The sequence below is a fragment of the Thunnus albacares genome, chromosome 12 (genome assembly GCF_914725855.1).
Source record: "Thunnus albacares chromosome 12, fThuAlb1.1, whole genome shotgun sequence".
Classification (NCBI taxonomy): Eukaryota; Metazoa; Chordata; class Actinopteri; order Scombriformes; family Scombridae; genus Thunnus; species Thunnus albacares.
Window position 1 is genome coordinate 8,307,116 of NC_058117.1, and position 26,901 is coordinate 8,334,016.

General features: G+C 39.0%; 4 protein-coding genes across 7 annotated transcripts in view; 1 reads left to right on the plus strand and 3 right to left on the minus strand.

Annotated features, from left to right (window-relative positions):
* Window positions 1-54: 54 nt before the first annotated feature.
* Window positions 55-3,525, minus strand: LOC122994516 (patched domain-containing protein 3). The gene is made up of 4 exons (XM_044369238.1): window positions 2,753-3,525; window positions 2,509-2,630; window positions 2,256-2,401; window positions 55-1,562 (listed from the first exon to the last, which is right to left on the minus strand). Exons 1-4 carry the CDS (start codon window positions 3,497-3,499, stop codon window positions 55-57), a joined length of 2,523 nt encoding a protein of 840 aa, XP_044225173.1. The 5' UTR covers window positions 3,500-3,525.
* Window positions 3,526-5,905: 2,380 nt separating this feature from the next.
* LOC122994277 (ras-related protein Rab-18-like) lies at window positions 5,906-10,631 on the plus strand. The gene is made up of 7 exons (XM_044368877.1): window positions 5,906-6,117; window positions 6,542-6,597; window positions 6,715-6,776; window positions 7,368-7,440; window positions 7,745-7,863; window positions 8,180-8,246; window positions 8,989-10,631. The coding sequence occupies exons 1-7, from the start codon at window positions 6,050-6,052 to the stop codon at window positions 9,159-9,161; spliced, it is 618 nt and encodes a 205-aa protein (XP_044224812.1). The 5' UTR covers window positions 5,906-6,049; the 3' UTR covers window positions 9,162-10,631.
* A 1,447-nt stretch (window positions 10,632-12,078) lies between these two features.
* On the minus strand, window positions 12,079-19,682 carry LOC122994101 (homeobox protein Mohawk-like). Its single transcript, XM_044368606.1, has 6 exons — window positions 19,153-19,682; window positions 18,609-18,768; window positions 18,328-18,481; window positions 17,779-18,105; window positions 13,119-13,152; window positions 12,079-12,834 (listed from the first exon to the last, which is right to left on the minus strand). The coding sequence occupies exons 1-6, from the start codon at window positions 19,380-19,382 to the stop codon at window positions 12,495-12,497; spliced, it is 1,245 nt and encodes a 414-aa protein (XP_044224541.1). The 5' UTR covers window positions 19,383-19,682; the 3' UTR covers window positions 12,079-12,494.
* Window positions 19,683-22,367: 2,685 nt separating this feature from the next.
* Window positions 22,368-26,901, minus strand: part of LOC122993422 (MAGUK p55 subfamily member 7-like) — a 34,555-nt gene continuing 30,021 nt past the window's right edge. For all 4 annotated transcript variants that reach the window (XM_044367571.1, XM_044367570.1, XM_044367573.1 and 1 more), the window contains 2 exons: window positions 25,245-25,385; window positions 22,368-24,213 (listed from right to left, as the gene is read on the minus strand). In XM_044367571.1, the coding sequence (XP_044223506.1) occupies window positions 23,983-24,213; window positions 25,245-25,385 (372 nt within the window). In that variant the 3' untranslated portion in view covers window positions 22,368-23,982. The remainder of the gene's footprint in view (window positions 24,214-25,244; window positions 25,386-26,901) is intronic.

Consider the following 26,901-nt stretch of genomic DNA (forward strand, 5'->3'; position numbering starts at 1 on the left):
AGAAGTATTAAAATTTAATGCTTAAAATGGACCATTCCCTCTTTAACACCACTTTCAACAGGCCCCAAGTATAGTCAGAAATACTGGAATAAACACCAAGCCATGAAGCAGCCCGAAAGTAATCACAAGGAACACAATCTTGAAGAAAGTCCTAAATATATAACTCCCAGACATGGACAGCACCACGACTCCTAAAACAGTGGACAATGCTCCCTGCACTATTGGATACCCTAAACGGGCCAGAGCGTCAATAGCTTTCTCATTGACGTCACTCTTGGGGCTGGAGACAAATGAGTAAGAAATATGTGCTGAGAAATCCACAGAGAAACCGATGCACATGACCAGGTTAATCATAGAAATGGAGTCCAGGTGTACACCCCACAGAGACATGAATCCCGTCACGCCAACAGTGACTGAGCAAATTGCAAAAGCCACCCATATGGAACAAAGGGGACTGGGTATCAGGATGAGTGAGACGACTAGCATCACAATCACAGCCACCAGAATGGTTTGAATAGTGTTGCCCATAATGACAATATACTGGTCAAAGTAGATGAAAGCAGGGTGATAAACCAGAAGCTCAACTGGACACTGTTCTGCTGTTTCCCTGAGTCCACTCATCATGTCCTCCATCGTGGTTTTGTTCAGTGTCTGAATGAAAAAGCGAGAGGCCTGAATCTGATTGTCTGTGGTCCAGTTGATGTCCTGTCTGAACATGGAGTTGAGTTCTAAAAAATGGGGCAGATGGGTTTGGAAAGCTTCTTGTGAACGTATGCTAAGATTAGTCGTGTTTGCATACTGCTGAAAGGACAGAAACCAACCAAAAGTGCCATTTACATAATTCAAGTTTTCAAAATTTGAAATGCATGAAAAGAGATGCTTCTGCTCATCCTCACCCCAATAGGGGAAGGGCTGCTTCACTGCCACCATCACGTTACAGCTATATTCAGAAAAGTGTTGCCTTTCAGTGTTGTAGTAATTACTGATGTAGGAATCATCCAGAGCCAGATTTCTTCTATCGAGTCCCTCTTTTAAGATAAAACAACCATATATACTAACAGCCAGATAACCAGTATAGATTACAATCACACATGCTTTAATCAATTTGTGGGTGAGAAAGGGGCCATAGCACCGCTCAAAGATTTGACTCATAGGCTCTGTTTCCTCCTTTTCAGTGATTCGATCGTAGCTCCCTCCAACACAACACATACTGAAGCTTTTTGAATCTGTGGGCGGTAAATCCTCTGGGATTTTGGCACAGGTGAACCAGTGTTTGTTCTCTGCTTCCCTCCGTCCGTTCAAAGCCATGCAAGCCCCCAGGAAAGTGATGCTGTACAAATAGCAGAAGCAAACAGAGATCCCAGCGTAGAGGCAGAAGGATCGGACTGAGCCAAAGGGCGAGCTGTAGCCGAGGAAGAGAGCCAGAGCATCGGTTAGGGTGGTGATGGATATGGAGACAGCGGCATCCCTGTAGGTGTCAGCCAGCCTATCGGGAACGCTATCTAGAACTCGGGTCCTCTGCCAGCAGGAGATCATGATGAACATGTCGTCGAGTCCAATACCTTTAGATTTAAAAGATAAAAGTTTTTTTAAATGGTAAGTATAACCTCTGACTCTTACCTTTGCCTCAGGTTACCTATAAATTGCTCTTTGGTAATTTGATTAATTGCACATTTAACAGGAGATTTGCATCACTCAAGCAGCCCCTGTGGCTCTGTCTTGTAGAGGGCCCTGGGTAAAAATCTACTTGTAAAGGCATAGATAGAACTGTGATTGCAAGTTTTAGCTCCTCAAATAAAGATTATAAAGATTATATTTGCTGTCCAAATCAAATTCAGGTATATTGTGTGGGTGTATTTCCACTACTATTCCACGCAGCCATTGGTTTCCATTCATTTCTGGACAGTACGATAAACAGGTAGCAGACTGTTGAAACTTGCTTAAATTGGCCCTCTAATCTGGCCATTAATGTTGGAAATTAAATAAAAGTATGCTGAACATTACCAGTGACCATCAAGATTGTGAAACATGGACATGTCCATTGACAACTATACTTGGTCTATAAAAAACAAACTACATGCTACTATTCTATGACATAGCAACTTACTGGTGCAGGAAAATAGAAGCAAAAATGTAATGAATCAATGAATGTTTACATTTTTTTTTTAGGTTAATAGAAACTATGTTGTTTTCTAACTTTCTGTCTAACCTTGGACCGTGGGACCTCATATACCTGGATGTTCAACTCAACCTACCTAATATCATGAAAGGGCAGGAGGCAACTGTCATGACAAAAGGTTGTCCAAGCAACAACAGCGCACCAAAACCACTCAGGACTGCTAGACCTGTGGAGAGCACCCCACAGGATGCCACCCACACCTTCGTCCTCACATTATCCAACCTTAAAAAAAAAAATTTAAAAGAGCCATTCAGATCCACCACACAAAACATTTGCTTGTATTTGATCAATCAATCGGAATTCACGTGTTCAGCTGATGTTTTACAGACCTCCAGCATGATAGAATAGAAAATGCAATAGCAATGGCGTAGGTGATGGAGAATAAACTGATGACTGAAGCTGGAGATCTCTCAAATTCCCACTGCATCGACATGGAAGTGGAGTATGACACCTACAGTAAAGAAAGTTTAAATACACTCACTTTAGTTTAAATACCACTCACTGAAAAAAGCAGATCATGTAAAAAAAAAAAAAAAAAAAAGAAAATCTGGTTTGTGTTAAAGTTCTGCTTACCTGAATGGAAGATGATGATTCATTTGCAACCAAATGTATGAAGCTTTCCAACCACAAATCTGTTTTTGTTTTGTTGTCCTCTCGTAAATAATAATGGAGCTGTACTGCTGTAGCACTTTCAATGACCTCTTTATTCAATTTAACACTTCCCAAACTTAAATGTAAGGGAATACTCCTAAGGTCAGTGTGATACCACGGAAATGTCAAATTGACAATGTCTATATTATTGGCGTTGTATTCAATAATATCTAGAATGTCATTAGAAGTGCAGGATCCCATCACTACTGTACAAACATCTACATATTCAAATGACTGGTTGTCAAACTGCACTGCCATTCTCCTAATTTTAAGGTCCAAGTCTAGGATGTCCTGAAGTGACTCCACTGTCAGAATATTCCTGTCACTCGTAGCTATGAGTGTTGCATAATTCCCATCTGTGCTCATCCTTAAACTGGAAAACATGGAATCATTTCCTGGAAACGTTTCTTGGATGTATTTCCTCTCCATCTTGGCTCGTCCATCAACTGGTGTGAACTGGTCTTCGATATTGTTGGACATCTTGTCCTTGAGAAAATAGAACCCACTCCCCAAACCTGTCGACAGAATAAGGGGGGCAGTCAGGAACCACCAGGGATGAGATCCAATAAAAGCGCCCATCATCTCAAAACAGATGCGTAAAGGTCTCTCTATGCAGTCTGTGTGGTATCTGGCCATAGCTGCAGAAACTTCAAAAATTCTGGCTGACATTTAGTACAGAAACTGACTCTGAGAGATGTGTGGATTCACAACCAGCTGTATTTATTGTGCTGCAGACCCTTTTCAGCTCCTTCATGAGCTGAGATTTGCATAATAACGAGGTTGGACAGCTCTGTAATGAACAATGGCAGAATAGGTTTGTGGACCAGCTTTATCAAAGAGCCCATTGAAGAAAAGAAGGTGTAGTATGGCTCACTGATTCCTTCTCAATACTTGGTTCTGTCACTGGTTTCCTATTGCTTCACCCCCAGGTGTTTCCTTTTCATGGTTGAGGTAACATAAATGTTTAGATCTCTTGAAGATCAATGCAGTGTAGCAAGGGAACAGAACAAAGACATATTATACTGTATAATGAGGATCTTTATTTAGACCAAATGAATGTTTCCTGCCTGTTGGCTGACAGTCATTTTCTATGGTAAAATCTTCTACCAAAAAGGTAAACTGGAAAACAGCAAAAAAAAATGGCAAAAAACAAACATGAATATATGTTTAAAGTATCAGTAAAAACGTGATAAAAGACAAATGAAGAATGAACATTTTTAGCCAGCAATATTTTTTAAAATTCACAGAGGCATTTGATTATCTGTGATTATCTTTCAGACTGAATTGTAAAACAGTTTCATCACTTCTATTATTTGCATTTTTATCATCACTAAGAATTATTTTGCATACTATGAATTTTATTTCATTTTATTCTATTTCAACTAAACTTTATTCAACATATTCAGTTTCTTTTTGTTATTGTAACTATTTTCTTTTCATTTTAGCAAAACTTTATTCAAAAAGTGTGTGTGTACATAACACACAATGTCAGCTACAAAACAGAGTATACAATGATAACATATTGTATTAGTGTTTTATTTAATTTTATTTTTTTCATCACTTTATTTGTAGAAAGCGTCACTCACAACATGTGTGACAATAATACAATTACAGAAAACAAAAGATAACATAAAGGGCATGACTTCACTTTCAGTTTGTTGTTCACATTCAGTCCTGGTAACAGGACAAAGGGTCAAAGTAATAATGATAAATAAATAGATTGAAAAATAAAAAAGTGGCAATAAAATCAGATTTCTTTAAAAAATTATTAGAGCAAAGTAATCTTCTTTTTTCCCAGAATCCTGATGTATACTGACAGTCATAAAATCAATGTTTAGTTGTGTCTTTTTCATTTTTTACAAAAATCACATTTGTTATCAATATCCACAAATCTTTAGACAAATTTGTTATGTATGCACAATTTTTTAATGCACTTCTTTCAGTTTGTTGGGGATAACACATTTATATGGGAGAAGCTGTTTTGTTTCCCATTGAATGTTATTTTTTTTTAATTTAATTTTAAGAATGTACAAACAATCAGTCATACCAGTTCATTTAACTAAAGAACAATAACAATAGTTACATCAGAAAATGATTGAATAAAATATTTAAAAAACAAAAAGAAAAAAAAGATTCATTCTGGTGACAGACTTCTTCACACAAACATTTCTGAATAAATTTAAACAACATGCATTTCTTATTTGTTACAAATTTAACTCAAAGACTCAAAGTAAAATTCAATTTCAATTAGAAACAACTTAAAAGATGGGCTGAATTAAGAAATGTAGCTTTATGGATATGAAATTTCCCAAACAGAATAAAAAAGTTAACAATAATGAATACATTGTAATCTTTACATTCAAATTAAGTGATAATATTTTCCCTTCCCTTTTATAGCTTTTCATTAATTCTAATATACATTGGGTATGGGTTTTATTACTAAGCTAAAGTCTTTGAACTTGATAGGGAATGTTTCCCTCTTAAGAAAAGCTTCATAGTTAAGTAGCTGACCATCAGAATCAAATAAGTCTTTTAAGAAGATGATGTCTCGGTCAACCCAATATTGTAAATAAAGTGACTTGTTCCTTTTAGCAGTAGTTCTCAAAGTGAGGTCTGGGAACCCCAGGCGTCCTTGAGGGGGTTCCAGGGGGTCGTCAGCAAAAAGGAGAATCATTTATTTTCACTAGGCATATAATTCCTTCCATAAGTAACACAATGACAGAATGTGTGACTATTTTGGTCATAACCTTCATACACTTTCTGTAATAAAACATCTAAAAGCAAAAATCTCATCAGATGGGGACCCTGGGACAATATGTAATTTGTGTCAGTTTAGGGGTCCTAGACGTGAAAAAATTTGTGAACTACTGACTTTTATTAATACATTCAGTGATCCATATGATAGACTTGTGTGGAGTAAAGTTAACACCATAAGAGCTTATTGATAGAATTTACCTTGTAATCTTGTAATACCATAATTATACATCAGGAAAAAATTAAGACCTCTACTTTTTTAAGTATGTTGTGTGGAATTAAATACCATGATGATAAGTTTTCATATTCGTCAACCTCCGTGACGTCACACGTCGCGGCTTGGGCGGAAGTTGCGTGAACAGCAGGCTGTCACCGGAGCTGCTAACCGCCTGCTGCCCTAAAAACAAGTAAATTTTGTCATTAAAAGCGTCGCCAAGTGGTAGTCAAACTAGCTTCTACAGGAATATGGATGAAGACGTACTGACGACTCTGAAACTGTTGATAATTGGCGAAAGTGGAGTCGGGAAGTCCAGGTATGTCGCTGCGTGCCGCGAGCTTAGCTAAGTTAGCCTGTTGTGAATGTTGACATTCTTCTTGTTATGTAACGTTAAGTTTATTGCCCACAGCTCAGCAGCTGTTGCTGCTGCTGTTAAATGTTAGTGTAGTTGTCTTTTTTCGACTAATTTAGTCACATAATTGCTGTTGACAAGTATACATTTAGGTGACTTGATAACGCCAACGTTATATGCAGTTGTTAAACTTTTCACAGCTGTTTTTGTTTGCTGCAAGATGTGATACTTCTCATCCTCACTCATGATCAACATCAAACAAACGTTTTTTTTTTTATCCTGAGCTCTTCCTGTCACTGACAAAGGCAAATGTTGACAGAGCCTTTACTGTACTGACAAAAGCCCATCGTCCTGCTCATTTCCCTGTTATCTTTGTTTCCTCCAACAGTCTCCTCCTGAGGTTCACAGACGACACTTTTGATCCAGAGCAGTCAGCGACCATAGGTTTTACTCACATACATAAACATACGCGTGCATACACACAGACACACATTTCTGAAAGCCGATCATGTATCTTCATCATCATTTTTCTTTCCCTTTCTTTCTCTCACGACTGATCAGGTGTGGACTTCAAAGTAAAGACACTCGCCATAGATGGGAACAAAGCAAAGCTCGCCATATGGGTAAGTCATCAGTATGCTACTGTCTGCAGTTTATTTGTGGTGTTAGGAAAAATATGGTGAAGTACAAGGTATTATCCACGAGATGGCGACATTGCACAGACAAAATCATTGGAAGAAACTCAGGCTGGGTGCTATCCACAGGACAGCACTTAGTGAAGTCACATGCTATGTGGGCTGAGGCAAATGTAAGGCTCATATTGCATATATAATTTAACACAACAGAGTGATCCTTTTAAAAATAATAATAATTGTGTATATATATATATATACATTTAGTTATGTCTTTCAGCTAAATTGGATGAAAGCAAATCAATAACATATTTTAATAACATCAAGAATAACAACACAACGACATGTAAATTAGATATTTATAGCTATTTCAGTGTTAAGGACTTGGCTTGTCCCCTGAGTAAAATCGTAAGGATTGCAAAAGAACTGAAGGGCCTAAAACTCTGTATGAGCCTTCAGGCAGTTACCAATTTCACAGTGATCCCTTGTGACATATCAGGAACACATGTCAAAGTAGGAATCTGGTACTTGGCTAGTGTACTTGTCATTTTCTGATGCTGATCTCATTATTTGTGTTTGTAGGACACAGCTGGACAGGAAAGATTTCGCACCCTGACACCCAGTTACTACCGCGGTGCGCAGGGAGTCATACTTGGTAAATCATGATCATTTTTTGATGCCAAACCTAGATCAATAGATCTCTTCTTATCTCTCTGATTTGTGTTTTTTTTCATGTCATTTTACTCATGCATGATCCTTCTGACATCACAGGAATACTGTCAGTAACACCTTGATATTGGTTGCTTGTAATTTTGGTAACCTAGAAATTGAGACTAAGCTAAATATCCAAACTTATATAACAGCAGTTATGTTTCTTTCAATGTGGAAAGATTGGGAGATGTTACTATAGTAACATTATATTGATTCTCTCTAACTCCTTCTCTCTTCCTTTTTTACAGTATATGACGTCACAAAGCGCGACACTTTTACGAAGCTTGAAAACTGGCTGAATGAATTGGAAACCTACACAACACGCAACGACATTGTAAAAATGCTGGTTGGGAACAAGATCGATCGGGTGAGTCTGACTAGAATTCACTTTCCCGTCAGCCCATCTCATCGACAGATCTTTGATTGCTGGTACTAATGTACAGCATATGCAGAAAAGGCTGACGCATGGCTTTAATTTGAACATTATAAATACCTCTAACATTATTAATGTTAAAGAAGAAAATCATACAGCACAAAAAATACTCATAAGTGTTTTGTAAATGTGCTCACCAGCCACGGTTATAGCTTTGCATTTTACACTTATGTGACACATTTTGTTAAAAGACTTAAATCCCTTTCCATGTGTACTCCACATAGAGATAATTGCATATTTTGGTTTTCAGGATGACCATGAAGTGGACAGAAATGAAGGCCTGAAATTTGCTAGGAAACACTCTATGCTTTTTATTGGTAAGTATCCATGTTAGAGTGAAGGCAGACGTGGTCAGACATGGTCATTTAAACTAATAGAGCCATAGAATGTAACTCAAAGCCATTAAAACTTACCATAGTGCTGCACTTTAAAAGTCAGAACTGTAATTGCAAAGTTGGAACAAGTCAAGACATCACTTCAGTGAGTCGTGCATTTAGTTTGGGTTTGTTATGTTGTTGATACAGCTTTTGGCATTTTTGAGTCTCTACTGTCAGCGCAGCACTGAAAGATGCGGCCACTCCAGAAGAACTGCATTACGATTAAAATCTAGCCGGCTTTCATTTATCGAATCCCTGTCTACACGTGTTCCTGATTCCCATCTCCAATCTGGCCCTCTCTGGGAAATTAGGTTAACATTTCTGTGGAGTTTCCATTTTAGAATGGCTAAATTAAGGGGTTTTGAAAAGGGCAGGGCAAGAAGATGTCATGGATTTAATCCGCTGTGAAGATGTCTTCATCCCACTGGATGTCTCTTGCTTCTTAAATGAAGTCATTTCATTCTTTGTATGTCATGTTTGTCAACACATGGATATTTTTAAAATCTTGTACTATATTCTTAACAAAAAGATGTTTTTCTGTTTTTGATTTAAAAGCTGACATGTAGTTCTATTTTTGTCTTTTGACTCTTTTTTTGTAACATTTTAGAAAGTGCTCTACCAGTTGTTTTTTTTTTTTTTTACTGATCTCATAAATCTTGGTAACTCTCTTTCCGTTGTGCAGAGGCCAGTGCAAAGACCAAAGATGGCGTCCAGTGTGCCTTTGAGGAGCTCGTAGAGAAGATCCTTCAGACTCCGGGGCTTTGGGAGAGTGAAAACCAGGGTCAGAAGGTCCGTCTGGGGGAGCAGGAGCAGGGCAGTGGCAGGGCATGTGGAGGATACTGTTCCATACCCTGAAAGTGGACAAAACGAAAAGAAGCACCACCCTGATAGGAATGACTACAGACCAGAAACGGGAAAGAAAACAGAGACAGAAAGTGAGCTGGATAGGGGGAAGTGGATGAGTACTTTAAAAAAAAAAAACGTTCATTGTTGGAGTAGCTCTGTTGGTCAAATGGACTTTGCTGTTTGCACATTTCCTTTTCAACCATCATCTGTCACATGTCACTGCTTTCTGTATAAAACATGAATGAAAGGATCATGCAAAAATAGCCTCTTGTCTAAGGAGTATAGTATTTTAAATTAACTTAACCATGCCAAGTGCACGACTACACGTCTGGTTTGAATTTATCTTTTTGGCAACAGTGTTTCTGTTGTACATTAAGGCATTGGGTTAATAGTGTAGTGCCTATAACATGAACCAATTTGTAGATTACAGTACATAGCTTGTCAAATTTGATTCAAAAATAATTAATTATAATCAATACGGAAGTCCCCTCAATCCTGTCCTTCCTAATTATGCTTTGTGCGCTTGAACTGCAAAGTTAAAATACAGAATGTTCTAATACATATTTGCAAGCTTTATTAAATACATACCACATCACTTGGATTGAGGATGGGAATGGAAGAGACTTGTCATGTGGAGTGTGTGTTGGCCTTCATTTAGACTTTTATTAAGCTCCAGAACACTGTGAATGCTCCCAAAGATGATGCTTCACAATGGACCCCAGTACTGACACCAGTTCATTTTGACTGTTAACTCAATTATTGTTCATTTGATGGTGTTTTCCATCAAATTCTAGTCTTGAGAATGAATAGATGCTTTGAAAAGGAAATTGATTTCCTGCTCTCCCCCCCCCCCCCCCCCCCCCCCCCCCCCTTACACAGAAATATGCAGGACAAGTAATCATTTCTGTCTTGTAGAATTTTCTGCAACCAAACCTGTCTTTGTCTGTGCATGTCTGATCTGGACCATAATTTCCAAAAGCTGCAAGTGTGAGGTTTACAGTTTTAAGAGCTCTTGCAATAAAATATGTTCTTTTACTTACTTGAGCTCACTGTTTTCTTGCCTATCTGCTTTGGTAAAATGACGAGTAGTTTCGTTCATTTACTTGGAGATTGGTCCTGTAAACTTGTTTTTTTCCCCATTTAATTTGCTGTTTCTGTATGGTGTTGTGGTCCATATAATGTCCCTCTGACTTACCAATATTAAAGGCATTACTCACATTATAGTATGTGAACATTCCTAAAAGCTTTGTCAGTATAGTATGGATTTGTTGTATCGTCGCTATTTGTTTGAACTCTGTTTTTGTTCATTGATCCTTTTACCTTTGTACTTTTTCCTGTTGCTTTTGCTGTTTGAATCATATTTAGCAATATGTTAAATTGACATCTGCCTTAACATTGAATGAAATTAGCTCAAGTTGTGGTTCAGTAACGTTTGTATTGTTTCAAACTGAAATAAATGACAACCTCAAGATGCCGTCACTCAAGACTAACTATTGTTTAATTGCCATTTGAGAGCTTCCATTTAGTTTCCATGTTGTGTAGAAGCCCATCTAATCAAAAGCAGGTTTACAGTGGAAACAGGAGTGAGGTGCTCTTTCCATAATACTTTGTTGATGACTAGCCTGTTGCACATGCAAGACCGAAAACATTCTTTGCACAAAATGTCAAAAAAAACAGACCAAAAACCGGGACACAAGTGGAAAAAGCCTGTTAATCGTGTTTTGTGAAATAGTCGCACAGGGCAGTGTGTGATTACAAGCTTATGCTTGGTGTCAGGAAGTCCCCAGATGGAACAGGATGCTCCCCACAAGTCTCTCTTCAGAGTACCAGACATTCTCCTGAGGCTTATCGTGTTCTCTATATTTCCGATACTAAAGGTTTTTTGGCAGTTGACCTCCATTTTCTGAGGTCAGAAAATTCCTGAGATCTCATTGGGCATTTATGTCATGTTTTAACATCAAAAACAGATGACAGTTGTGTGTCTCATCTTTCATAATGATTTTTTCTGTTATAATTATACAAAAAACAAGAGTTTGTTCCTCCTTATCTAATTTTAACAGTCTGTTCCAAAAAGTAAACCTGCAATAGCAGAGTTTTGAGATACTTGGGGGTAAGCTGGAAACACAACCCTGACATCATCTTTTAAATTAAATTAGGATGCTTGTTAGCAAACAGTTGTCTGCTGACACACCCAGGATACATGGAGCAACATTAGCATTCATTAGGAGTCATGTTTCTGTACACGTGATGGATGAAAAGTTAATATTCAGTCTCTTTTTAGCTCTGTTTTGCTCTCCACCAACTCCTGAGGGAAATATCTGACTCTTTAGCTGCTAACTGCTCCAAAATGTCCACTTGCTAGTCACTAACTTTGTCTGTTTGCTGTTTCGTGCTGGGCAGGTACTGTACAGTTGGTCAGATGGTTTTTGGAGCTTTCATTCTGACAACAGCTGCCGTTTATGGTCAAAAACGACTCAATAAGAATGAGAACAAACCAAAACAGAAAAGTTGTGGACTGCATAACCAAAACAATGCACTAAAAGTTGCTATCAAGCTCCAGAGAGCTGAGAGGAACCCAACTGAGGAGTTAACTTAATTATCTGTGGATTAATATGAGTGACCCCTTTCCATTTACACAGTCATTTGATTCATTATTACCAGAAAATATTGATTGTAGCAGCTTCAAGTTTGTACCAGAAAACTGCAACGTGTCCCGTATGAGTTTTCATCCTCATCTTTCAAATTTCACAGACATCTGCTGATTTACTGATTCGTCTTCATCTGGATTGATGCTCGTCACAGGAGCTTTAACCTCAGCACTCTGCTTGAAACCTGCCTCTCTGCTCAGTTCAGTATGCGACTCTTCTGCCAACATTACAAGCTTTTAAAACACAATTTGAAAATATATAATGACCTACAAGTGCACACATGAAAACTGCCACTAAATACAGTTCAGTAAAACACAACTATGCAGTTTCAGCCACTGCAAAGCAGTGATTTACTGTAAAGCAAAAGACTGGTCAACAAATTTCACATTGGGTTTATTCAAATAGCTGCTGTCAAACTCAAGCATTGGACAATAATCCAGTCTCGTGGAAGTTAATATAACTTACTGCAACAGAGGGCAATAGGAAGACATTAGGGACATAAAGAAAACATTCAACTATATTAGGTTAGTTTTTCCATTTTACAATATAAAAATGATTGAAAACGTCAAATTTTATCAGCATTGCAAAATAATGGTCTCAGAGGCTGTACAGACATTGTAACACACAGGTCATTTAAGCATATGGTTTTCCTGTACGGAATTAAGTGCTTAGACCAGATGCTCACTTTAAATGCCTACACACTGTTTGCCAGGACCACTTTGACAGTCTGGACCTCAGAGATATGAGAGGACTTCTGGATGATGCGGCTGGTGAGTGTGGGCCCAGTGGTGCAGCTCTGCCTCAGAGCAGAGGTGGGCCCTGTGATGCACATCCTGTCTATGATATTGGTCCTCGTAACGGAGAAGGGCTCCCGGGTGCAGCACAACCCTGTGGCAGCACTAGGCACCGTCACGCTGCTCTGGTCTGCTGTGCAGCTCTGACCCTGGGCCAAGTCGGTCAGAGCCACGGCAGCGTGGATCTCCCTCCAGCCTTGGTCGTCTCGTCTCTGCTGTCCTCTGTCCTGCTGCTTATCACTGTGAATATATAAAAGAAAAACAGCTGTATATGAAGTGTGATATTGAATCTGCCTATATTAACCTGAAAAAATCAGCAATTTTCAAAATCCACTGAAGAAATTGTTCATTTGCTTGGAGATCTCCTCGATATAAAGCCAGAATAATATCAATACAAGGTGGTGATTCGATTTCAGCAACTGCCAAGAGACACTACAAGAGGTATTACTTTTCAATCTGATGAAAGTTGAAAAGTGCAAACAGCTGATGTGCTTGCAGATTGAGCAATGAAAAATTACAATTACCTGTCACATTTAGTTGAAGTATACTCCACTGTGTCTGCAAGAGAGGAGAAAGAATTTACTTAAATATGCCATTAATCAGTTTACCTGACAACGGTGAAATTGCAAACAGAATATCCACAGGACAATCAGTGTTTGGGTTAAACTACATACGCAGTATTAACGTATGAATGCTTTTAATTCATAGCACGTGTGTGACTGCTTGCCTGTGAATGCATTGGCTTAGTGTGTGTTTGTTCATGCGTACAATACATGCTCCCAAATGCAAGTGTTAGTACATTTTTGTAAACAGTTACTACTTGTCTGTCCCCTGTATCTGTCTGGATGTCTTTTAGCTGGGCCAGAAAGGTTTGACTCAGTGAAGTGCAGCAGTCTGCCTGTGCTCAGCTACTCTGGCCAAAACAAATGAAATGCAGTGTTTCTCTTGAGCTTTTCAGAAGGGGAAAAAAAATCTGATATCTGCAATGTGTCATGAGGACAGACACTTTATTTTCTGGTTTCCAAAACTCTGCTAGCACCTGTAAAGCTAGTGTACTGTGTGTCATTCATTGTCCCCAACTGCCCAACCACATCTACATCTTTGTTTGAATACCAATGGGCAAGAGTTTTTCTTATGAATGAATACTTGAGACCCCCATTACATGTGTGATTAAGGGAGGATTAGTCATTCTTTCACAATGCTCTGAAATAAATCTCTGGCTAATTCAGAAGCAGGAGCTTAAGAAACTGGAGTCATTTTATATTGCTTGCACAATTTCTGTTTGTGTTCTGTGCATAAGCATGAAATATATGTAGAACATTTTCCATTTCAGCTTTGGAATATTGCCTTTTTTCATTGGAGCAGATAAAAGCTGGTCAAAACGGATTTTTCTTCAGAGAGCAATAGACAGAGAAATTAGAGGCCCAGTGTGAAGCACAGTCTTTCAACGCTAACAGCCCGAAACATCCTTGTCTCTTATTTCTTTAGCCATGCCAGAGCCAAAAGCAACTACTTGTTGATCGTAAATCATTTTGCTATTTTATGCTTTTTTGCTACCGAACGTCCCTAAGCATTTCTCTCTTTAGCCATAATATGCTTTGCCAAGAAAGTACTTCTGTGCCTCTTTTGTATTTATTACCAAGAAAAAAAAACATTGTTTTTTTTTACCTCTGGTGAGTTTCAAATTTACAGCAGGGATCAGTTACAACAAAATTTTACAAGAGGTAATGAAGCTGCTTGCTGCTTTTTTGATATTACATTGTACTGCAGTGGTGCAGTATAGTTATAATTTCATGTTAGAGTAACTTAAAGATTCCCGTCAGACATGTACTAAGACATACAAAAATACTCTGCTTGGAACAATAATGTGTGTGTGATATTGTCACTTTAAAATCCTTACATCTACTCTTTCTCCCTCATTAAAAATTCCCGAAATGCAAATATTTTTTAATTTAAAAGTTTAACTGTTGGACACAAGATGTCTCCTACTTCACTGAAAGTCCATTCTCAGTGTAAAGTTTTAAAGTTTCCATATCACACTTGTGTCATTTGCATACTGGACCAGGATTGGCTCCAAACTAAATGTGATGTCACAAATCCTGCTCATAGGCCCACCCATTAAAATCAGATTTTCGATGAGTACAGACATATTTCCCCCTTCATTAGATGAATTTGAACACAGCCGTCTAGTGTCAAACTCTGCACATACATCATTCTGCACAGTGAAGCTCAAACATTCAACTGTAGGAACAAGAAGAAAAACATTTTTGAATGGAGGAGGACTTTAAGAAATCATCAAGAAATAGTCATAACTTGGTGTTGTTAGACTTCGGTTTTTGCACAAATGAAAAAAATGCTGTTTTCCACTGTTTCCGGTCTTTAGGCTAAGCTAAGCTAACCGTCTCCTGGCTCCAGCTTCATATTGAACAGACAGACATGAGAGTTTATCTTTCCCCCTGCAAGAAAGCAAGTCATTTCCTCAAATGAACTATTTTGGGGAAAACTATTCCTTCCATATGAAACTTAGACTATTATCTGTATATTATGGGATTTAGCTCTCTATTACCATCATAAATCTTCTATGTAACCCTCTCACAATGAAAAAATGTCTACATGAGCTGATTTATGTCTTCGGTGGTCTCCCATAATATGGATTTGAATCCCCTCATATCCTAACGTCAATGACTCTCAGTCAGTCTCAGGTGTGTTACTGGAAAACAACTGTGTACTGAGAAAACAATGTAACTACTTATCTCCTCAATGCGGATATGTATTTGCGAACAAGAGACTCCCCTCTCAGCATGCGTGTTTTCATTTGAAACAAAATGGGAGGAATACGCAGCATGGCGTCTGTCCAGATATGTTATTTGGTGCTCTGTGTCCAATAAAACACATTTTTAGTCACATTTATGGCTCTCCAAGCTTTTTAGGGGAAATTCTGAATTTTATGCAAGTAGCCTACCACATCTTATGTTACTTAGTTGTCACATTCACATTTCTGTACCGTAAATAGCAACGTCACGCCATGTTTACTGTCGGTGGGATTCAGACTGATATGTTTTAAGCACCCTTGTAAGACGCTGTGTAGTGGCATCACTTACTAGTCCATCACTTGATGTTTAGTGACTGTTTTAGCCGTCTCCTGGGTGGAGTATAAACGTGTTAATGGTGTTAGGCCTGTCATGAATCTGGCAGCCTGACTTTCCACTTGACCTCCATGGAGGAAGCGTAATGGGTTGCAAACACCCTTAAAATGACCAGCAGGATACATTAAAAGTTTGCACAAACATTTCAACAGTGATGTCCACATAGTTTGTGAAAGACACCCAAAATTACTCCAAAAGAAATATGATTTGAAGTAAGAGTGTAATGACATAAATGAACACTTCAACATTTTTTGAAATAGGCTTATCCGCTTTCTTCCCGTGGTTAAATGAGAATATCGATACCATACAGTAAATATGAAACTAAGACTGAAAATAGAGGGAAACAGCTAGCCTGGCTTATTTGGAGTCTCCCTGTAAAAAATGAAAATTGGTTTTATACTTCAGTTTTTGTACAGCTTAATTAGTGAACTTCACAGGTGCTGGCAGCCAATTTTTGTTACTTTTGGTCAGACCCATGCTAACTGTTTCTCCTGTTTGAAATCTTTGTGCTAACTTAAGCTAACCGGCGGCTGGCGGTAGCTTATATTTACAGTACACAAATCAGTAATGAATGAGGTAAAGAGAAGCCTTATATTGCCATTATATAATTCATATAAACACTAATTATGATTTCAAAATGATTCAGTATCTGTTTTATAGTTCTTGTACCATGTCAAAAATACGAGTCTGTTTAGATTATGAAATATCCTCCAATATTTCAAGTTAGCAATCTGTAGGGAATTTGAGGTGAAACTGCAGTTTCCAGAATACAGATTAAGCTTCACATACTACAACAAAATCCATTGATGGAACTAGGCTTTATTGTTTTCCAGGAAAACCTAAAATAATAGAAAAGGAATTTAAAGCATGTCTTGTTTAATTTAAGAGTGAAACTTATGAGAGGTGCCAAAGAGTAGAACTGGTTTCAAAAAGCTTTTCACAACTCTAGTCATGTAATGTAAATTTATATTGATCTTGAGTAGGAAACTAACACTTTAGTGTTAGTTTAGGGGGGAACACACTGCCAAAGCACATGAGTCAAGGAAGCAAAGCTACACCATCAAACACTGATGGGAAAAGCCAAATGCATGTTAGTGATCTTGCTCTGCATGGTCTCACAGCTGAGTGGTGGCTCTGACAGTCGCTCTACGAGACATCTTCAGTGCTTTACTGACAGACTGCTCCATTTCTACGTTTTGGCTGAGGTTTCCACTTCTCACCCTGGGAAGAATAAAGTCTCAGACATTCTGTAATTGTCCTTGAGACTGGACTGGACATTTCCACCATGGCAAGAAGCTGAGGCGGAACAAATGGCACATTCTAGTATATGGAAATGATATTTGCGGTGCGCAGCAGCAGCCAGCACGAACTCCATCCAATTTTAAAATGAGGGATTTCAGCGTCTGCATGAGTCTTTATTAGTAATGTTTGTAAAGGCTTTGGCTCCTGTGCCTTAGCGGATTTGAGGCTTGTCAGTGTGCTGTGCTCCCTATAGGTCTGAAAGGGCAACCAGGTGTCAAACTCCCTCCCAGTTTCACTGAAACTTTATAATTGAATCTTGCAGAGCTTCTGACTTTCAGTGGAATTCCAGAGATTTATTAATGTCAAGGAGCTCTGAGGAGCCATGTGGAAGTTTCTGTTCATTCTGTTCTTATTTTACAGTACACAGTGGTGTGTTAAAAATGAACTAAGGGGAAGGAGAGTAGTTAAACTGACACTTAACTTCACATTCAACATAAATCTGCAATTAACAAGGAGGATGCTTTAATGATTTCTGTGGACAGGGGGTGCTATCGTATCTTTTCCTCCTAATCTACCCTCTATGTTGTATATACTTAAGTCATCATGATTTATGCAAAATGTTCAGTTGATATGATGTTGCGCATGATGTTTGCATTATTGTAAGTTTTCCCCGATTCTATTCACTTATAATGAGTTGAGATTTTGAGATAAAATGACAATTTTTCCATTAAAGTAGTAAAGCTTTAGTCTTATTTGTTTAATGTCCCTCACAGAGGTAAAAACTGACATCTCTCACCCATGTGATAGACAAAGTTGGTCTCTGTTTCATAGGACGACGCCGGGGAGACAACATCTCGATCACATTCGTTGGAGCTGAATGACTCAGAGTGGCTTCTCCTCTTGCGGGCTGCGGTGACGCCATCGGCCTTCGTCGCCATCATATGCCGCAGGGTGTCGTTCAGATACCGATTCAGTAAACTGCTCTTGTACTTGGATGGGTGCGACGCGCTGTCGTCACTGTTGGCGGAGTCGGCCATACCCTGTTTCTTGAGTACACTCTTGTGGGAAGATGACCTGCCAAAGTCTGATTGGCTGATAGGTGTTTGTAAGGGACATTCTTCATCTGCATTAAACAGAAACAAATGTAAGTAATGAATACTTAAACAAAACTGTGACCTATTTCAAATTCTACCAGTTCAAATGAACATATGAAAACACAAGATGTTACAAATAATGATAACATTGCTGGTTCAGTAGTCAAAGTTATACATCTAAATCCAGTCTTCTGACGTTTGTTGATTCCACCTATGTAATAAACTAATAACTTAAATACACCCGCCCTTACCATCTGAATTTGTGTCATCACTGCACACACTCAGCCTCTCAGCGTTTCCCTGGATGTATTTATTGTAGAGTTTGATCCTTAGGGCCCAGCTCAGGTCTGGCTGTCTCACTGTGTTCTTCAGCCTCCGCCGGGCATTTGCAAACCAGTTTGAAACCTGCACACATTCCATTGATACATGACAGCACTGGCTTAATGTTAAGTGACAAAATATATCAACACAGCCCTGAGCATGCTAAACATTTTTATTTCACACCTCCATGACTTGCATGTGCTTGCCTCACCTGTACCAGTGTCATATGTGAGCCCAGAGCCAGTAGGACCTTCTCAGTCTTGGTGGGGTATGGGTTGTCCCGGTGTTTGTACAACCAATGTTTCAAGGGTCGGGCCATGTCCTGCAGCACCTGTCTCTTGTGGCGAACTTTGACCCCACCCAAACGAGACCTGGAGGAGTCAAGAATCACCTAATAGATTCACGAAGGCCACTACATTGCCTTTGTTTGGTACTATGATATTGATAAACCAAACATCTTGAAGCTGTTCTGCCTGCAAAAGCTTCTCCTAATCACATACATATGATAACACAATATCATGCAATCAATCTATTATGGTAAATCTTAATCTTATCCTCCATGTCTAAAGAACTATAAAGAACTTTTCTATCCAAAAGACAGATCAACAACATTTTAGCATGACATATTGTCTTTTAATATTAATATTAATAGTAATAAAACTGCATTCAATAATTGTAACACAGAAAACAACCCTTTTTTTAATACCATTAAAACATTAAACTGCATATTTCCAACACAGACAAAAGGGGCGTACCCATATCTTCTGTACTTTATGGGAGAGCTGCTTTCAGTGGTCTCCTGGCATCGCAGCAGGTCTGTGTTCTGCCCGTCTGTTAAATTGGTTTGAGCTATGTCTACACAGTTCAATCTGCTCCTCTCCTCTGCTCTTCTGCTGTCCTCCAAATGAAGCAGAGTGTCAGACGTCATCACAGCAACTTTGTTCATTCTTAAACACGCAGATTTTTCCACAATCAACAGGTGCATCAGCAGACTTCCAAATGTAAATGGATGCAGTAGATTCCCATCCTGGATACACTTGATGTAAAAGTAATGAAAAAGAGGTGAAAAAGTTTCCCTTGGTCTTTTCTCTAAGCCCAGACGAGCAGCCGGAGTGGCCCGAGCAGACAGATGATGACAGTCTCACAGTTACTTATGAGAGAATAATGTTTGAAAAGTCAGAGGATGTTGTCTGGTTTAGTTGAGCTGCCTGTGGAGAGTTCAAATAACCTGCTGCTCTGCTGCCTATTGGCTCTCCTGCCGTCCAATCACTTCTCTGGAGAGCACTGTGAGGAAAAAGCTTGCTGTGCAGCAGCAGAAGCAGTGGTACCACCCCACGATATGCAAAATATTGCACATGTAAGAATATCAGCAAATGTGGTCATTAGATTTACTAGTGAGATTTTGTCTGGTGTGACTGCAGCCTGTGCTAAGCAGTTTGACATGCTCTCATATTTTCTACATGAGGCACACGAATCTCATGGAGCTTGTGGTTTTACCAAAAATCGCGTCAGCAAATAATAGTACATGTTTTACCAGGGGATTCTGGAAATTTATGGGTGTAATTACAAGGTTCCTAATAACCAGTAAAACCACCAAGCTGTGCCGCGTGGTAGGCAGCGGATCGTGGATTTCAGTACAAATTGGTCCATAATGAAGTCAACACAAGCACTGGAAAATGAAATCTATCTTTGCCTACATGTAATCTTCAGCCAGTGTTGCATGTCTGGGTCGCATATTTTTGAGTCTGTAAGTGTGTGGCCATGTGCATTTGAGTGTCAGAATTGTGCATTTTTTACACTGTCTGCAGTCTGAGCAGTGATAATCCAATAAAAATGCACATATTTGCCAGTGTCTCTGTTTTGTTGTTGCATTTAGAAACAGGGAAAAGTTATGAAAAAAACTGGGTGTGACAGAAGCTAAGCCTTGTCATTAATGTAACAATATGACAACATGTGGGCACTGGGCCCAACACTCAAGGACTCAATGGTTCAATTTTAGCTGTCAACCACGTATGTTTTTCCTCTTCACATCTAAACATTCTTATGTAAGACTGTTTGGATATACAGTAATGACTTTGCCATGCAAAACCATAACTTGATAATCCTTAAGCAAACAAAAGTGATAAAATATGTTTTTGCTCTTCCTGCCTACAGTTGAAACTTTTGATGGTTATGGCCAAAGTCTGAGTGGCACTTGTTCAACCGTTGAACATATTAAAGGACTTTATAACTCTCATCCCTGTTCATAATTCAGCAGTATCAGTGGGGAGGCTCAGTTTCAATGGTTTCAAAGCTGAAAAACACATGGACCAGAAGCATCCCCGTTAGGTGCAGTAAATTCCTCGCTCACATTCCTCAGCAGTGGTTGGAGAATGCTACATGCTATCACACACCATTTACTCTGTCCCTCTGTGATATGTTCGCCAGCTCAACTGTTGATATTAGCTGGGAACACACCTACATTCAACAGCCAGGAGACCTGTAAAAACCGCTGTGGAAGGACATATATCTCTTCTTGTTTGGATAGTTTGGCACATGTGTGTGTGTCTTCACCAGGCATCAGGCATAGGACCAAACATCTAACAAAGCGTATTGAAGGAATTGTTTTTTTAATATCAGATATCCAGAAGAAATAACTTTTGCTAATTTTTCATATTGACAGTTATTGTTAGTATTTGTCAGTGGGCGTTTCATGCTTTTACATGCCAACACTTTGTAACTTTTGCTGAACAGCGGCCACTGTGTCCACAAGTAGAAATCACAGGAAAATTCCCATGATTGTCTTGAGTCAGTTGTTGTAAAGCTGCACTAATTGATATTTCTTTATCAACAATGGATCAAATTTGTGTAATGTGAAAAGTGTTGCTGGTAATGATGAATTAAGGCATGGAGATCTATCACTTAGCTAGTTCTCCTCAGATACAAAGTGCTTAGTGTCTCTCAGTTCAATGTTGAATTGCAACTTTACTGTTTTGGTGTACTCTCATCATTGTCATCAACCTTTTTTCACAGTTTTGGCACAAAGCTCTCATGTAGGTAGGTGTTACAGAGCTGAAATCCCATTGGCAACTTTTGGAGGGACAGGTCGATGGTCTGGAAGTGCAACAAGCAGTTCAACTTACCATTGACCTGTCCCTTCAAAAGTAATTGGCCAATGGGGATGCAGTCCTATGACACCTGCCCACAAGAGAGCTTTGTGTCAGAACTGAAAAATTTAAGCAGCAAAACTGAAAAAAGTGACCACAAAAGAGAATTCCTGATCAGTAAAAGAAAAGTGGAGAATACTGTAATCAAATGTAGTACTCTTGTATAGTTTTATTGTAAGTTTTTCTTTCTTTAAATTTATTTTTATTTGCTTTCAACCAACATTTTTTTTTTTTGATTTTTGGGAGATTTTGTTCAATTATTATGATACAAATTGAATCCCATTCTTCTGTTTTCTTACATCAAAATCCAATCATGTTTCTTCCTCGTCAAAATATGACATGCGCTTACGTAGGCGTGAACCAACCAGTTTCAACCAGTAATATCATGACATCCACCCATCAATCAGTCTTTAACTTTTAGTGGAAAAGAGCTAAGATTCATTATGACACGACCACTTTTCAACATTCGAATCAAATTCCTCCCAAAGTTATGTCCGGCCTGTCTGTCCTGTTTCACTCAGAAATACTTCACAATACGGAAGTTAGATACTCTTGAAATGCCGTTTCATCTGGACTTCTCATTTGTAGGAGGAGGATTGTGTTATTTCTTTATTCAAAGGTTACGTATTCTCACTTTAATGTGTCACCATCACTACATAGTTGTTAGTAGATGACTTTGTCTTTGAATTTACAATACTTTGCATGTGAAAACCTTTCCCCTTCCTGATTTCACTTGGTTTAATTTACTCCCATATACTTTTAGCGTGTGCTTTACTGTGTTGGGTGTTTAAAAGTTATTAATATCTCATGCAACGATGCAGATATAGTTTAACATCACTCATATTTATTTTTACATACTTCAAATAGACAGTTACATGATTGAGCCAAATTATCCGAAACCAATTGACATCATACTTCTGTGTAATGTTTGAAGTGGGAGCTGCAGTGAACATAAAACGGTGGGTTTTCATTGGACCACTCTGGTGTCTTTAATGGCATTGTTATGATCTCAGAGGGTGTCTGCAGATTCTCAGTGGTGTGATGAAATTATACTGCCATGCTTGGCTGAGCTCAGGCTTTCAGGCCTGGCAGAAGTGTAACAGTGGTCCTGACAGTCTCGTTTGTACGTTTTGGTGACCAGACATGAAGACACACTGACGAGTGCATCTCCACTCCTCCATCTGTGCTACCATCTTCTTAATGTACTGAATTGTGTTTGACATTGCCAAAGTAAAATAAATACCTGAGACTTTATGGTATGCTCTTTATCCCTGTAGCCTAATCCACCATGTCAAACCCCACCATGCTTTTACAGTATGCTTTTATGTGCGGTCGTAACTTTCTCCCCGTACGTCTGCGAAGGCCTGAGTCCCTAGAAAGCCATTACCGTCTCGCCACATCATGCTGCTCCCTCTTCCTCCCAAACACGACATGATAGACACATTAACACTCCTTCACACCCAATTGAGCACAGCATCCAAAAAGAGGAAGGAAACACCACAAATTTAGAGGAATGCAGCCATCAGAAAGTATTAGATTAGGCAGCTCGTGTGAAGGAGAACAGTAGAATGTGCACCCTACAGGCAGCAGTGATGCTCAAATATGAGTATTTGTTAATGGAGTGTCACTAAAGATGAGTTGCTACCAATTATTTTAAAATCTCTCAATATTGCTTTTGTATAAAAAAAGAGCCCAGGATTAATGATCCAAAATAGAATATATAGTGTATGGTGCTAAAAAATACACAAAGCCTGTATTCTACCATGTCTGCTGTAATAATTGTGAAACATACACAGTGGTTAAAGCATACATACACAATATGAACACAGTTCTGCAACTTACAGCCATGAAACAGGTTTTCATTCTGCCTCATCTGAAGGATTTAATTAAATGTTATCTTGTGTCCCTATTTTGTGCAGCATGTTGTTGGCAAAACGTCTCCCTGACTGCTACTAATAATATTTCTCTGGTGTGCATTACAGTTAATTGAAGTGCAGCAGCTGTCAGAATAATTACATGCTGATGTTTGTGACTTGGCAGGGAAGGATTACACTCAGCCACAAGCTCTGGAGAGTTTACTTTTTTTTTTTTCTTTGTCCGGCGAGCCGGCGTTCAGTAAATGCCAACAGAAAAACTGGCTCTGAGACAGACAGAGGGAGAGAGAGAGAGAGATGGATTCTGTTTGCCTAATTAGCTACACACTAAGGGACACTATGGAAAACTGTGGTAATCCCAGGACTTGTTTACAAATGGGAATAAAATTAAAATATGACAAAAATTAAATGTTCAGGGTGCTTTACATTTTACATATAATAATTTTAAACTTTAAATAAAAACATTCATATAATCCTCATCCAAGCACAACACGACTGTGTTCTTCGACCAGGGGAAACTTCACTACACTGTAGTCATCTTGGTGTCTAAATAAAAGATCAAAGTTCAAATCCAGCCGCTCAAATGACCACAACTTCTCCGCGCTTTTGTTGGCGAGGACCAAACCCACTCTGTAGGAATCCACTGGACTTCTGCCTCTTCTATCCGCTTGAGGTCTGCCTTGAGCTCTCTGAAAGCCATGGCGATATCTCCGTTAACAATCACCTTATCAAACAGATGACCGTAGTGGTTCTCCATGGTTTCAGCCGAGTCAAGCATTTCTTCAAAATCCTCCTCCTGTGAAAAAAAAACACTTGAGTAAATCAAATGTATTTTTAGAATGACAGATTTGGTTGTCAGTTGGTTTGATTTGTGTCACTGTTGACTAACAGTCAAGCAAAAGAAGAAATGCGCTTTGATTTAGCATTCAGTTTTACCTCTACAGTGAAGGAGCAATAACAAAAGAAAGCAATGACATTGATGAGTTCATTGTTAAATTGACAAATACTGGTGATGGAACAGAATAGCTACAGTCTGACCACATGGTGACAAAAACATCCTCCTAGAAGTTGTTTTAGAAAAATCTGCACATACTGTTAACAGGATATGGAACAGATCCACAGGACCGTTCAACTATACTGACCAAAGCGTAGCACATCGTTACATGCTGAGAGGAGAGGATAAGAAGCCTTTTCACACCAGCTGTAGTACAAGTCGAAAGCGCGGCCCTATAAGATATGCCTGAACTCTCCAAGGGCTGTGGTGCTTGGCAGTGGGCAACCTCAAGCTAGGCTGAGACACAGGTGTGTGACCTCATGGGTTTAATAAGGGCAACATAGGCAGCCAGGGTCAAACACTGAATGAGAAGCCAGATGGGCATTATGAAAGTGACCTAGCATATTTTTGTCCAGTTTAAAACACATGTACGGTCAAACATGCACTTTTTTTTTTATACCACCATAGCAATGTAAAACCCCTCCTTCATCTTTTAATTCATTACTTATACACACACAGATGTAGCTCTTCAACGTCAGGAAAAAAGTGTATTTACCTGTTAGTTACGGAACAAGAAACCACCCACCAAGCAGCCTTGTAACTCCCCCTGTCTCTTAAATGTCTCTTAAACGCAAACCACAGGGTCAACCACAAGCAAGGCAAGGTGTGTGCATGAGTAAGTGAATTTAGGTTTGTGTATGTGTGTATGTCTGTGGGGTTGGGTGGGTGTATTGAGGCCAGGGTGTTTGACCTCACACTGCCCTGTTACAAGACACACATGCACCTGACTTCATATGTGTGTTTTGAGGGTTTTAAGTTCTAGTTTCTCTTACTGAAAAGATCCTGACTGGGTTCGGGTCCTCGTCACAGATGAATTTAGCTCTTCGTCTGGTGAGACGTAGCTCCTCGATACGTGGGGGCTTCACAAACACCACATAGGGTTTGAATTCAGATGTGTAGGCATGCTTTATTTTCTGCAGTGACAAAGACAAACAATTAGGAGATTAGATGTAGGCTGGAAGACCTATGTATACACCAAGCTTTGGGAAGGTTGGCTTACTGCTCCAAATAATCTATAAAGATTAAGTACACCGTCACATTCTGCTAGAACCCTCCCTCCCAGTATATGTAAAAAATGCAACAGAGGAATTGGTGGTATGAGGGGGATCAAACAAGTGTGTGAGGCACCCCTTGTGTTGTGCGGTCATGTGCTTATCAGACATGAACAGCGACTGTTGGGCTCTCTGTGTCTTTGCTGAGAAGACAGGGAGTCCAGCAGGGCGTTAACAGTCACTAGAAGTACATTCATGCCCCTTTGAGAGAGTTTCCGCGTGAGTTGGTGTTGTAGCTTGGCTTATATCTCTCCTATAAAAGGCTCCTCTGGTGTGTGTGTGTGTGTGTGTGTGTGTGTGTGTGTCTTTGGGAAGTGCCTGGACATAGTCATAGTCATGCTGTTTATTGTGTTTAAGTCAACAATACTGTTTGTCAGACCCAAATATCTTGTTAGGCTCTGACTATAGCACACTTATCAGTGTGGCGATGTGTTGTGTTTACTGCCACAGAAGAAGAATAAATCTCTTGTATACATACAATGTTCCCCATCTCTTGGGAAGTCTTGCTAACGTTACTGGGCCAAATGTCAGCCAGTGTTCTGATTTTATATACTATTTTAACTAAGATGGTTACAGGTTACATATGGTTAGGTAGGGGCCTGAAAATTTGGCTTATTTTTGAAAACAAAAATCCTGTTTAATATAATATGCCATCAAGAATCTGTAACAATGTGTACAGCTATTAATAATGTTAAATGATGCTACTGAATATTTCTGTGTTGAAGATTGGTTATATTTACATGATGGAACCATGAGGACCTGCAATCCATGTTTCTGTGGGAACTAAATGTGATGATCAATAGGAGATTGTAAACAGCTAAAAATGTGTGGCTGATTAACAGCCCTTACACCGTTTATTATACTGTTTCAATTTATCTATTCTCTTTTTATCTAAATTTGGGATTGGCCAGTTTCTTGTGTACCACAGCCCTTGGCCAACTCCAACTCCATATGCTACCCACAATACCACTGGGAGGGCATAGGTTCAATCAGTCGTGCAGAGGTTCACACTAAACCCTCAAGATCCCACTCCTGATTGTAAGACCAACCAGTAAGAGTCACTGTTGCAGCGACACAGACATGATCCCTCACTGGCTTCCCACCATGCAATCATTCCCAGCTGTGTGGAATGCCTGGCAATGTGAAATGAACCCTGCAGTGGTGGGACAGTGTTTGTTCTGTTCTTTTTATTTTTAGAATCTATCCATTTTATATATCTTTAACTCAAAGAGCTCTGAGAAGCTTTGGATTTTGAACTCATCTGTATGAGTTAAATGTACAGTAATTCATTGACTATTGAGACTTTTAGCAGATCTGTACATGTTGATTGAACTTAGATTTGTAAAATATCAGTTGAAAACAAAGTATAGAAAAAAAG

Excerpts from the sequence above, each read along its gene's own strand:
- LOC122994516 (XM_044369238.1), bottom strand. The coding sequence starts at position 3,499 with ATGTCAGCCAGAATTTTTGAAGTTTCTGCAGCTATGGCCAGATACCAC. Across the intron at positions 2,402-2,508 it reads TCTATTCTATCATGCTGGAG|GTTGGATAATGTGAGGACGA; the intron begins GTCTGTAAAACA and ends TTTTTTTTTAAG. Across the intron at positions 1,563-2,255 it reads CTGCCCTTTCATGATATTAG|GTATTGGACTCGACGACATG; the intron begins GTAGGTTGAGTT and ends TTAAATCTAAAG.
- LOC122994277 (XM_044368877.1), top strand. The coding sequence starts at position 6,050 with ATGGATGAAGACGTACTGACGACTCTGAAACTGTTGATAATTGGCGAA. Across the intron at positions 6,598-6,714 it reads AGAGCAGTCAGCGACCATAG|GTGTGGACTTCAAAGTAAAG; the intron begins GTTTTACTCACA and ends ACGACTGATCAG. Across the intron at positions 8,247-8,988 it reads ACACTCTATGCTTTTTATTG|AGGCCAGTGCAAAGACCAAA; the intron begins GTAAGTATCCAT and ends TCCGTTGTGCAG.
- LOC122994101 (XM_044368606.1), bottom strand. The coding sequence starts at position 19,382 with ATGCACCTGTTGATTGTGGAAAAATCTGCGTGTTTAAGAATGAACAAA. Across the intron at positions 13,153-17,778 it reads CAACTTTGTCTATCACATGG|ACACAGTGGAGTATACTTCA; the intron begins GTGAGAGATGTC and ends CCTCTCTTGCAG. Across the intron at positions 12,835-13,118 it reads ACTTCAACTAAATGTGACAG|TGATAAGCAGCAGGACAGAG; the intron begins GTAATTGTAATT and ends ATATATTCACAG.